Source organism: Danio rerio, chromosome 23, assembly GCF_049306965.1.
Source record: "Danio rerio strain Tuebingen ecotype United States chromosome 23, GRCz12tu, whole genome shotgun sequence".
Taxonomy (NCBI): domain Eukaryota; kingdom Metazoa; phylum Chordata; class Actinopteri; order Cypriniformes; family Danionidae; genus Danio; species Danio rerio.
Window position 1 is genome coordinate 25,352,392 of NC_133198.1, and position 14,082 is coordinate 25,366,473.

Consider the following 14,082-nt stretch of genomic DNA (forward strand, 5'->3'; position numbering starts at 1 on the left):
AAGTGTGTTGAGGCAAGTTGGAGCTAAACTCAGCAGGACATCGGCCCTCCAGGACCGACTTTTGGACACCAGATCTAAAGACACTTAAAGACCCCAATATACTCATAATGAAATAAACTGTAGTGGGAAAAAAAGGCAATTAAAAAAAAATATATATAGCAATGTAGATGCTTGCACAGGCATTGCAATTCAGTGTAGTCATATCACTTTTATTTAAATACTGTATCACTTAGGAAAGTGGCCTGCTACAGGCCTAAATCAAGCAGATTTAATGGGAGAGTTCAGTCAAAATTGAAACACTACAATTAAATGATCATCCTTTACTTGTTCTGAACTTGTTTCTTTTGTTACAAACAAAGGAAGATCTTTTGAAATAAGCTTGAATCAACCATTTAATTCCATAGTATTAGTATTTCATACTATGGAAGTTAATGGTTACTGGAATTTGGCTTTCCTCAAAATATCTCAAATGGTTCCAAAGTGGTTTGGAGTTAACATTAAGTAAAAAATATTTTTTGGCTGAACTATCCCTTTAGGGCCAGATTAAACTTCTCGTTGAATGGCAAGATCTCAAGATCTATGACTGGTCAGTTTGGCAGCTGTGATAAGTGTGGGCAGGGATGAGAACTGTGGAAGTGGTGTAAGGCCAGGGGCAGGAGTTTAACAAATGTGGAGTCTTGCAGAAGAGCTCAGGATGAATAATTTGGGAATGCGAGGTATGCACCATGGGGTTCTGTGATTTATTTAATTAATGTTTATTTCTATAGCACTTTTACAATGTAGATTGTGTCAAAGCAGCTTAACAAAGTTTTAATATATATCTAAAAAATGTGTCAGTCCAGTTTTCAGAGTTGAAGTTCCGTTTAGTTCAGTTCAGTTTGGGTAAATTTCACTGCTGGAAGTCCAAACACTGAAGATCAAATCCATCGATGAAAAGCTCCACAAGTTCTAAACCAAACAAGCCAGTAATAATAATTCCTTACATTTCTATAGCACTTTTCTGGACACTTAAAACGCATTAAGCCTGGTTTATACTTCTGCGTCAAGTGACCGGCGTAACTCACGGCGCAGGCAACGCGCGTGGCTGTGCATTTATACTTCTGCGCGCTGTCTCTGTTGGTCTGCATTAACACTTCCGAAACGCTAGTTGGCAGTGAGGTGTAAATGTTCCTCTGTGTCGAGTTTCTTCGCTTCTGTTTTGCTTTTCCTGAAAACTTCCTGGTTGTACAAGTGGCTCAAACTCGCTCATTTTGAGGCAGGAACAGGCAGACGTGCAACAACTTTAACTATGAGGTAAACACAAAACAAAACTTTCCATCAGGAGCTCCTTCACGGGACTCCACACTTGTAAACAATCGCTCCATTGGGCTCGCGTCCAGCTCGCGTCATTTGCGCGGCTCTCGGTCCCGCCCAGACTCGTCAGCGCTACCAAGCCGACCAATCACAGAGCTTGCACTATGCGTCGTTGCGATGTGTAGTTACAATTTTTGAGAGGTGCACGTCAGCGACGGCCACGGCGAAGGGCTATGCGTCAGCGCCGTAGCATACGCCAGCGTTTGACGCAGAAGTATAAATCAGCCTTTACACATTAAGGGGAATTTCCTCATCCACCACCACTGTGCAGCATCCACCTGGATGCAACAGCCATATTGCGCCAGACTGCACAGCACACACCAACTGATTGGTGGAAAGGAGTGATAAAGCCTATTATGGTATGGGGATGGTTAGGAGGCCATGATGAACGGAGGCCAGTGGACAAATTTGGCCAGTATGCTGGAATTAAACCCTTACTCTTTTTCAAAGGACATCCTGGGATTTTTAACAACCACAGAGAATCAGGACATCGAATAATCTCAGATCTGAAAGACGGCACTTACTGAGCAGTATAATATAGCAGTATAGTCCCCAGTATAGCAGTGGGTTAGGACCCACAGATCGCAGGTTGAGCACCCTCTGCTGGCCTCACTAACGCTACTTCCAGCAGCAACCTAGGTTTTCCATGTGGTCTCCCATTCAGGTTCTGTCAGGCAACAGTAGTGAGAAACAAATTTCACCAGTACAAACTTCAATACGATGATCAGGATTAACAGTATTAAACATAAAAAAAAATTGTCAGTTTTTCTTTCAATTAAAATTAGAACTTCAAAATTAGAACTTCAGCTATTTTGCATCTCTTCTGTTTAAGGTTTTTTTTAACGTGTTGACGTCTCTCCTCAATGGACTAATAAAGAAATAGCTTTTCTTATCAAAGAAGGCGGGGCCTCTGTGCCACACCCTAATTATTACATCATCACCACTAACTTATGGTAGTTTATAAATGTTTACTTTTTGAAATGGTTTCAAACTTCAAAAACAAACTCCAAACAAGCTATACTTTGGCCGGATTTTAGTTTAAAATGGCTTCACCTGTTCTAAATAGAAGTATATTGGGGCCTTAATTCTTACAACTGTTTTCAATTCATAAACTGTTCATTCTGTGTCAGCTCAACCAGAGGTAATCTTTTTGTCAGAGAGATACATAAGTTAAGCAAAGAAGACCAACTATTAAATTCCATACCTGAATATGAATTAGTAATTCGTAATTTTTTACTGCCATTATTGGTATGTAATGTAACTAAAGATAGATGCAGATGCAACATTAACAAAACATTTATAACAAAATATTTATTTATTTGTTTGTTTGTTTGTTTGTTTGATCATGTGTTTATATTTTATTATAAAGTGCATCAGTGCAGCAGTGAAAAATAAATTAAAAATTATATATAAAATTAAGGAATTGTTCATTGCTATTTAACTTTTTTATGATGCAAAATTGACATTTATTAAAAAATAATAAAGTTACAGGCGAACTACAGAGCATAATATTCTACTGTTTTGTGTGTGTTTATGTGTTTGCTGAAGAATTGCTGCTCTGTTGTCAGAGGACAGGACAGTTCTCTGTCTCTCTCTGCCCAGCGTCACTCTCAGGAATGGGAGGCTCATCGTGGATCCCTCCAAGTATAAAAGCCACCATAAAATGACACCTCTTTAACCGTAGACTTTAGCTGCTTTCCTTACCTGGCCATAGAAATGCATCTGAAAACCTATGGCCTTCAGCACATTAAAAATGGCCTTTACACATGCAAAATCAACATGCTGATTGTTGGTCAGCCAATCAGCGTTTTTGTTTTTTTGACTGATTTTGCATGAGCAGGCCTTTGTCAAATGTGCTTCAGTACTTACAGGCCCTTCGAATGATGTTACTGATGTGTTTCAGTGTAGTGATGTGAATCAGCATGTATTGTTGCATCAAGCCTAACCTGATTCTGAGTAGACTGCAGTTGAGCTTGGACTCTGTCACCTTACCTTTGACTTGTAGAGTTGTAATCGCAATGCATCTGCCGCCCTCTGATGGTCAGTGTGTGTTTGTGTTCGTGTATGCAGCAGCAGAGAGTGTTCGCCAAGCACACAGAAGACCCCTGACAGTGGCCATGCCTCCCAGGACCCCAAGTCAGAGAATTCATCCAATCAGAGTTCTCCTGAGGTCCTCATCACAAAGAACAGGTCTAGTAAAAATACATTAACCTTCATCTGATTTAGTTATTTATATGTTTTATGGATTGAATTAAACTAGGGCTGCTTAATATGTCGTTTCAGCATCGATATTACAATGTCTGAATCTGCAATAGTCACATCGCAGGATCTGCAATGTCATTTTGGGATGAATACAGCATGACCGAATCTAATAGGTTCTATTAGTGTGAACGATTTTCATACTTATGTGTTTTTAAGGCCTGTGATTAAGATGTCAAGTGAACTTAAACAATTTGGGCTCATGAATTTAAGTTTACTACATAAACAAAGATTAATTGTGTTTAATTATTTACTCAATGTAGACTACACAGTGTTATTTTACATTTAATTTTTGCATTTCTGACACTCATTGCTGTTAGACTGTGTGGAAATCCATGACACACTGTTAATTTAGTTAATATCGTTATTATATTGTACTTAATTATGTGTTAGTACTGTTTTGTATATTTTATGCAGATGCACTCCCCTAAAAATTACTCCACTCAATGTAAAATGATGAATTCTTTCCAAATAGAGTTACTCAACACATCTTCTGAAATGATATTCATATTACACTATATATCACGGAAAAACAATATTCACATTTTTTATAATATCGTGCAGCCTTAGTTTAAACCAGGTGTGCCCAAACTTTTTCTTATGAAGGGCCAAAAGCCCAACTTGATTGAGGCTAGAGGACTGAAAATAAATATAGTTGCCGTGGATAATTTCCTAACCTATTCAATAAAATTTAAAAATGACTAGAAAACATTGCTTTATATTAACTAACACATTCTTTTTACATTTATAATGAACTTATTATAGTAAAAACAGAACAATCTAGTTTATAACAGAATTAAACTTATTTTTGCCTTGATTTGCTTGCCAACGTCTTCTGCATAGTATTCCAGTATCCGTCAAATGACAGTATTTACATTTTTAAAAAATCAGATTTATTTACATCATTTAATTAAACCAATTATTTTCAGTTTGCTTTTTTGTAGCTCAGCAATAAAACCAACAAAACAGGTTATGTCAAATTAGAAATGATGATCTCTGTGTTGAAGGTGTTTCCCCCAACCCTTTCCATTATTCTCACTTTCCTCTCAGATGGAATGGTGGGCCAATCATTGGTTGTGGTTGGGCCAACTTTGGCCCGCGGGCCCTATTTTGGGAATTCCTGGTTTAAACTTACAATTATAAAGTAGTGTTTAGTTTTTAGTTATATAGTCTTGTTCAGAGAAGGAATATTTTCACAATATTTGCTTAAAATTTCATATAAACCATGAACATTTGAGGAAAATCATGATATATTGGGAGGAGGAAAATCTACAAATTACTTGATTCGTCATAAAATGCAAACCACATATTCTCACAGAGTATGGGTTTTAATTTAAACTCAATTAAATATAAACATTGAAGAACATAAAGCTCGAAGGACATAAAGTATACACAAATGGTAATAATTATTAACGTTTCTTCAGCTCTTCTTTGTTTTTGATTAGCAGGCGACAAGTTTCTTAGTAGGCTTTTCTACATTATCTCAAGTAAAGAAATTGAAATGCAGAGCACAAAGTTTTACACTCTCTAAGGACAGCTAAGCAATAATCCTATATAAAATTTGAGTCTACTTGCTTATCAAAAGCCATGTAAATTAAATACACATACACACAAAATGCTATTTAATTAGCTTTAGTAAGACAGTAAAGTAACATTCATTCATTTTCTTTTCAGCTTAGTCCCTTTATTAATCTGGGGTTGCCACAGCAGAATGAACCACCAGCTATCCAGCATATGGATGCCCATTAAGTTTCAATCCATCACTGGAAAACATCCATACACACACAATCACACACATACATTACGGACAATTTAGCCTACTCAATTTACCTTTATCACATATTTTTGGACTTGGGGAAACCAGAACACCTGGAGGACACCCCCACGAAACACAGGGAGAACATGCTAACTCTACACATAATGCCAACTGACCCAGCCAAGCAGTGGCGTAGCGGACGGGCCCGCAGGGCACGCACCGCGGGGGGGCCCCGCGTGATTAGGGGGCCCCACGTCGTCGCGATATTCAAAAATTGAAAATCCAGGAACCGCAATAATCAAACTCTTGGGAACAACTGTGGACGGAACCAAAGTTCACAGGTCTGTGTTCTCCGAACACCTCTCAAGCGGTGGACTACTTCATTCTGATTGCTTGCCGCCGAACCGCGTCATAGCCAATGAAGACGCGCCGCTGTTTCTCGCCGCCGGTTCTCGTTAAAAAATGAATGACTTCTGGCTACTTTGACGCTCTCGCCGCTTTCGGTTTGTGATCGCTCCTCAGTTTGTGAAGGATTCCCCGCGTTGTCGCTCCACTCCGCCTCCTTTCCCCGCACCTCAATTTGTGACATAGATATATACACTAGATATCGCATAGGGACCCTGAGCATGCGTCAATAGCGCCGCCACATTGGGACAGTGCTCCCAGGACAAAAGTCATTCAGTCGCACTAGACAATTACGTGAAGATGCGGGACTGTAGCGCTGTCTACGAGTGTAGTAACGAGCAAACAAAGAAAACAAAGCACAAAGGCAGAACATTCCATAGGTAGGATTAAGTTTTTTACGTTTTTGTATGTTCTGAAATTTGTGCTAAACAGGTAGCGTTATTGATACTAATACAGCCACTTACTGCATTCACTATAAGTCAAAGTAGCTCCAATTCGCACTAAATACTCGGCTTATGCTAGTTTTGTTGAATAAAATCAGCAAACAATGAAAAAGAAATATGACAACGAGATGCTGCGGTGCCAGAAACTTGTATTATTGTCGGCTAGTGAAGGAGTCGTTGATAATGGAGATTCATTCACAAACGAATCGCTCCCTCCGTCAGTATGAGAAGTGAAAGCAGGAGAGGAGCTGTGTTTCAGGACATGATTAGATCAAATTTAACAGGGAGGGTGGATAGTACATTTCTGTACACACAAACACAAGCTTTTTGTCAGGAATGCCCATGCGGTCACTGATCCATCACTGTAGAAAAGTGATGTAAAATTATAATTTTCATAATTGAAATAAAAATAAAAATACTAACATCCAGGAAAACTCCCGATCATAGATATATGTGTATATGTGTATATCTCTGGCTCTGCCGCCCCCAAACCCCCCCGACCCCCTTGAAAACTGGGGGCCCCATCGGTGATCCCTGCAGGGGGGCCTCCGCATTTTGCGCTACGCCACTGCAGCCAAGGCTCGAACCAGCGACCTACCTGCTGTAAGGCAACATCAAATATCATTCAAATACCAATATTAATACCAATACTACATCCATAAATTGACGTGCAGGGGAAATTTCGCTGTGCTGAAAATGATAATTACTTAAAAGAAAAGAACATTGAAAAGAAAGATATCATTAAGATATTATTAACAATATTATTAGTAAGAAAGTTCAAGAGAGTTTTTTAAAAACAGTTCACTGGACCAAAATGGCGCACAGAATTTAATTAACTGAATTTAAAAGTTATTTAGTTTAATTAAACAGCCTCTGTTTTGGTGGATGCAAGCGATTACGCAAGAGTTGTGTGATTTCACACGTTACTCATTAAGAACAATGTTTTTGTACTGCATTTGTCTGTAGCTCGAACCTGTACTGTCGAGCTCCCTCCATCCCTGAGGCTCATGATCTGTCCCGCTCCTCCTCCAATGCCAGCAGCTTCGCCAGTGTGGTGGAGGAGAACGAAACAGAGGCCACAGAGGACTATGACACCGGCATGGTGAGAACAGCACTTTCAGCTTCTAGAAACCACACAAATACAAAATAATCTCCTGGAGCACTTTTCTTTTATTAAATTCTTGTGTATTCGTCCCAATCAGGAGAGTCTGTCATCAGCAGATACTCCTCATAAACGAGACTCATTCACATACAGCACATGGCTGGAGGACAATATGAGCACGAACAGTACCACCAGCAGAGGGAGCTCTCCTGGTGAGCGAAACTAGCTAGATAACATAATACAAAGGAAACCATAGTACAGTTGCTGATTGCTGCAACCTATGGTTGTGTGTCTAATCTTTCAGGTCCAGGCAGAAATCAGCAAACGGATGGTGGAAAGAACCAAGATCAAAACCGTACAGACATCCGCATCAAACTTGAGCGACCACATGACCACAAATCCTCATCGGTAAGTCTTGGTAGCCTGGTCTAAAGGCGAATTTAGGCATCAGCAAGCTAACTCTAGAATTTTGAACTCTATATACAGTTAAAATCAAAGTCAGAGAAACCGTTTATAGATTAGTTTGTAGATCTTGCATAATTTGGAATTTTAGTTGTGGCTATAGCGTGTTAAGAATTTTAGCAATGTTATCATTGTTTTACAAAAAAACTAAAATAAACATTTTTGTGAAGATTTAATCTTTTTTGTAACAATAGAACAACTTGCCATCATATAAATTCACTGACAATTGGAAAGTTTGGCTTTCAGTTAAATAGGAATTGTTAGATAATTAAGAAAATTACCCCCAGTTACGAGAGATTGAATTTTTTTCCAATTGTGATTCCCAAAATACCAAATTAAATTGTATACTTTGCTTCTGGATAATTGATCTCCACTGTACATTACCCTTACATAAGTCTTGTCGCAGGCTTTAGGAACAACAGATAATAACTTCTAGTTGATCATTTGGTATCAGAAGTGGCTTGAATGAAAGGCAAAGACCTCCATTTATGCTTATTTTACCATAACCAAATATGATAATGCCTTGATTTTTAATTATTAAATTAGGACAGTAAGGTCTGACCTTGCTTAGTCTTGACACTTAACAGAAATAATGTACAGTATACAATATGAAGTCATGGAAAAATAATTAACATTGTGTATGACTCAAATGAGCTTGGAGGACTGCATCCATACATCTCTGCAGTGAATTAAATAACTTATTAATAAAGTCATCTGGAATGGCAAAGAAAGTGTTCTTGCGTGACTCCCAGAGTTCATCAAGATTCTTTGGATTCATCTTCAATGCCTCCTCCATCATCTTACCCCAGACATTCAGGAGGCTGAAGTATGAGAAGGAGCACTATCCTGCTGAAAAATTTGCCCTCTCCTGTGGTTTGTAATGTTATGGGCTGCACAAATGTATTGATACATCAGGCTGTTGATGTTGCCATCCACTCTGCAGATCACTCACATGCCCCATACTGAGCGTAAACCCAAACCATGATTTTTCCTTGACTGATTTCTGTGAAATGTCCTGTGATTGGGATGCAATTCAACACATGATTCATCAGAAAATCTACCTTCTGCCACTTTTCCAAATGATCAAGGCAAATCATTATTTGTTGCTTTTACAACTGGTATCAACATTTTTGTCAGATAGTGTACACCTCAAAGGGTTAGTAAAGTGAGTTATAAAAAAGTGTCTTTCAAAAGCGATTGTACCAACCTTAAACTTCTTTAACAGTATTGTGCATGCATCTGGTCAATCATATAATGTGCAAATGCATGCTCTCTGCCACCCATTCTCACATTCGTTATGTTACTGTCTGTGCAGAACTGCTAGCCTTTCCTGTTCGACCACCTTATGGACACCCAACAACAGGTTAGATATGACTTAATGCATCTTCTTTTGTCATCTGGGGGTGTAATCTTATCTATAATTGTATAGCCTATATTAAAATATTAAAATGAGACCTGCACATATAAGACCAGTGCATAAAAGGAATAATGGTGCTAGAGGTCATTTACATATGAATGTTGCAGTTTCAAAGGCTGAATAAAAGAACACATTTTAGGGTGTTTTATTCCATAACCTTTTATTCCAAATTGATGGAAAGTATTTTAAGTTATTAGTCCATGTATTAGTCCAAGAGTTACCCCAATCACTATAATAATTACTTTAATCACCTTGTTATTAGCAATTAGGCTACTTGCTAGCACGTGTGGGCACATAACAATCAAGAGACTGAAAGCTGTTCACACAATATTGAAAAAGATACTTACATTTTTATATATTCAAAATCAAACAAAAAGTGCTTCAGAGGTAGTTAATGTGTCATTGGGTTAGGGATTCATAAAGATAAACAGCAAAGTTATAAGTCCAAGGCACTCGAAAAAAGTGGAGAAAAAAAATTTGGTCCCACTTTATTGTAAGTGGCCCTAACTAATATGTAGTTACACTGAAATTAATCATTTGTTACAATGTACTTATTATGCAAAGACATGTTTTTACATTGTACTTATGACTGATGAAACACCTGCATGTAATTACATCTGTAATTCATTTCTGTAAATACGTCTTTTATTAAACTGTTGACCATCCCTTACTCCTTATCCCACCCTTAAACCTACCCATACCACCAAACACGTACTAAACCTACCAGCATAACACATCAAGAGCACCAGAAATGTTCTGCAACACATTATAAAGACAATAGGTATATTGTATTTATTTTATTGATGGAATTACATAGTAGTTAAGGACACTTAACAAAAAGTGGGACCAAATATTTTAAAAGCCTTTCTGCACCTACGAGTTTCAGCAAACACTTGCCTTCGTCAGATAAACTCAGTTGCTTTAAATTGATTGGTTGTTTAAATGTTGCTCATATTGTTTTGTATTTATTTTAAAGTCAGATGTACAGTATATCTGTATTTGACGTACACCACTATTCAAACATATATAAGGACAGTAACTTTCAGCAAATATGCATTCAAATGACTGTAAACCATTTATAGTGTCTTCGGTTATAAAGTTATTACAAAGTCTTACATTTCAAACAAACGCTGTTCTTTTTGAATACATTGAATATGAGCATAAAACACATCACAACACTGATTTCAGCATGGATAAGGAAAAGCCTTTCTTGGGAAACAAATCAGCATAATAAGTAGAATAGTAGCCATAAGTGATCCGTAGCTGATTAACCATGTGGATGAAAAACAGCCTTCTGAACCTACTAGTAGGCATTGAAGGTCCCTTCTGGCCCATATCTATCAGCTGATAACCCCTGATAACGCCCATTCAATTGAGTAATAACATTCAAATCGGCTCTCCCATCATAGGAATAAACTACATTTGAAAAATATGTTTGTATAGAAAAGCCAAATAATAATGTGAACATAAATGTATAGTATAATAAATGTAGTTTATCTGTGTTTGTCATGTCTTCTGCATATTGCTTATTACAGTGTCCATTAGCTGATTATTATCCACACCATATTGTCCAAACAGCATTTCCATTATAAAAACCAAGGAGAGCTCGAGATTGTGCCATTACTTGATGATGAAGAAGAGGATGACGACACCAGTCGTCAGCAGGAGCGACATATACATGACCCTGAAACGTGATCATGTGACCATTTGCCTTGTCAGCACATCACTACCCTCACAGGCCTGACCAGAACCGGTACGGTGTAAAGTACAGCCAAAACCTGGCCCTCCTTCAGGCTTGTCCTTTATTGTCCTCTTCTGTGAGTACATCAGTAAATGAATGAGAAGCTCCTCTTACGTCACTGAGCTCATGAAAGGTGAAACTAGCTGGTCCTAACACTGTGCTAAAATTTAATTATACAAAGTTTTCTCCTAAAGGACTTTTCTCCTGCTTGCACGATGAAAGCTTTTTTTCAGCTCTGTCCCAAATGGAAAAAAGGCTGCATAGAGCATCCTTCTGAAAACTGCAATGACAAATGGGATACTGTGAGGTTTTGAGGACATCACAAACATGCTGTCGTTGCACGTCTGCAAGAGACAGTATATGTGCCTGTTTGGGACAGGGCCATTTCTCATCTTCTGATATTGATGTTTTTTTCATTAAGATTCCAGGTGTGAAAACCCTTGATCTGATTTATTGCAACCCATAAGTGCTGTGCAGATACATCGTTTGGCATTATTTAAGAGTAACTCCAATCCAAAGGTTTTCTTGCAGAGAAAAAAAATCATTAACGATGCTGAAATAATAACCACTGAATAAATAGAATGAATAAGATTCCAGCAATTATTTAGTTTGTCACATAATTCTCATTATCAGAGACTCAGATTTTTCTTCAAATTCCAACTTTCTTTTTCTCTATAAATAGCAAATTCATTTCACAATTTTATTTTGTGAAATTGTCAGTTGATAAAACTTCTTACTTCTCTCTGGTTTTCTCCTTAATGTTTTTTTCATAATTGCAAAATATGTGGAAAGAGTAGAAAAATCTGAATTGTAAGATGACACCAGCAATTGCAAGAAAAAAAAAAAGGAAAATTAGTGAAAAAATGAAGGGTAACGATTTGCAGAAACAAGCTTCCATAAGTCTGATTCAAGGCTGATTTATACTCGATGCATCTGCTAGTTTGCTTGAGTGTGCGCGGCAAATGTAACCTCTTTACGGTGGTTGCAGAGGTTCGCTTTAGGTGCATGTGACATGCTTTTGGCTGGCGGAGCACACAGACTATTTTTGAGACTCAATCGAACAATTCACATGGCGCCGCGTTTCATTTGAGTTGAATATGAATCACTTTGAAGAGATTTTGGTACGCCTATACAGACATCTTTATGATCTGTCCATGCATGATCATAGGGATAACCAGATGGCCAATAATTCTTGGATAGAAATTGCAAGTTTTTGTAAAAAGAAAAGTTTATAAAAAACTTCAGGGATAAGTTTGTTAATGCCAAAAAGAGAGGTGATAGCAAAGATGGTTTTAATACACAATTACAGATTTTCTTTTTCCAACACTCATAGGTTTTACATTGAGGTTTAAATTATAATTTTAAATTAAATTAGATTTAATAACTAAAAAACTCAAATTAATTAACAAATAGTTTATTTGATAACTGGAATAAAAATAGTCTTTTCCAGTTATCAAAGAAATAATTTGTTAATTATTGAACCTATCAGTTTTCATATACTGATGCCCTGTTTTTCTATGCTTTATTTGTGATCATGGCCAGGAATGTTGGACCATTATTGCCTTTTTAGCATATAAGTAGAGGACAGAAACTAGCCAGATAGTAATTTGTGAATTGCGGAGTGGGCTAATTAAATAAATAAAAATAAATAAATAAATAAAAGTCAGTATTTCTTTAGTAAGTGTAGTTTTTTCTTTTATTCTTGCCATAATAAAAATAATATATATTTATAGAGCATTCCATGTTCTGTTGTCATCAATATTTGATTAATAGGTAGAACTGTCCAAGATATGAACAAAAGCAAGAGATGCATCAAAGTTTGGTTTAAAAAAAATCTTGAATGGTTATAAAAAATCTTTATAATCATAAAATAATTTCTAAAAATTAGTTTAAAAAATCTTGAATGATATAATTAATATAACGTAGTTCTGGAACTTCCTACTTCTATGTTTATCTGTCTGATTTTATGGTCGATTTCTTTTGCCCGCCCCCTGTTGTTTTAAAAAATATTTCAACGGTGATCGTGTCAAGTATACAAGTATAAAAACATTGTTTGTTTCACGAGATGCGGGCTTACTCAGTGGAAGTCTGCAACTCGGCGCTGGACGAAAGTATAAATCAGCCTAGATTTTAGTGGATGTATTATTATTAAAATATAATTATCCATTAGCTGCAAATTATTATTTAATTCTGTACATCTACAAGACTACAAACGTCTGCTAACGTTTCATCCAAATGTCAAATAAAAATATTGTAATTTAATTTAGAGCATTTTTTATAACAATTTGAGCAATAAACGATATGGGCAGCAAAGGATCATTGGAAATACGTGTTTAAGATTTGTGTAACTTTTTGTGAAACCACAAAAACATGCCGTTTTCTCGAAAAAAAAAATACTCAAAACAAAAAGAAGAAGAAGAACAAGATTACGTGAATCTATGTTATTGCTGTACGCTTTTATGTTTGCTTTTAAATGACTATTGATTGGGTTTAGGGAAAATTTCAGGTCAATGTTGACTGGTCTGGGTGATCTGTATGACAAGTCCCATCTTCTCGTGGACATGTAGAGGAAGAGAGTGTATCTAAAATATATAACAAAACATACATATTGTAGATTTTCTAAAATGTAGACAGCGCCCTCTTCTGGACTTACCATCTGAACTGTGCAAAAAGTAGGCTACAGCCGCTACAGCATGTATTTCCAACGAGCCTATGTTGATATGGTACTGACAATGCATCCTTAGCTCTTTTTATTTAATATAGCTTCTTTTAGAACATCTGATTTGGTGAGATTTTTTCAGCATAGAGAAAATAGAGGAAATAATGATGCAAGATGTCAGAAACTGAAGGATGCTGTTACTCTTAAATAACTTCTCCATCTGCCATCATCAATGCATGGAGAAATGGGGAATTTTAATGAGTGCGAGTAAAAAAAAAAAAAATAACCGTATTTTGATTAGCAGAAAAATGTGACAGTTTTGTGAAGTGTGACAGACATCCTCTGAATATATTAGATTAGAAATTGCAGATGCCTTACCTTCCCCCATTAAAAAATAAAAAATAAAAATACAAAATGTAGCCATATCAGTGTTACAGCAACAGTGAGTAAACGTACTAATTCAGCTCAGTTTCCTAACCAGCTAA

The 14,082-nt window shown here is 36.9% G+C and overlaps 1 protein-coding gene across 1 annotated transcript in view; it reads left to right on the plus strand.

The window, feature by feature from the left end:
• The window catches only part of rap1gapa (RAP1 GTPase activating protein a), a gene marked incomplete at its 5' end in the record, with an annotated part of 113,943 nt that extends 102,405 nt beyond the window's left edge, over positions 1-11,538 (plus strand). Inside the window, 6 exon segments of the mRNA NM_001123053.1 lie at positions 3,424-3,543; positions 7,183-7,318; positions 7,419-7,530; positions 7,623-7,726; positions 9,096-9,143; positions 10,776-11,538. Coding sequence (NP_001116525.1) covers positions 3,424-3,543; positions 7,183-7,318; positions 7,419-7,530; positions 7,623-7,726; positions 9,096-9,104 — 481 coding nt within the window. The 3' untranslated portion in view covers positions 9,105-9,143; positions 10,776-11,538.
• Positions 11,539-14,082: the final 2,544 nt, after the last annotated feature.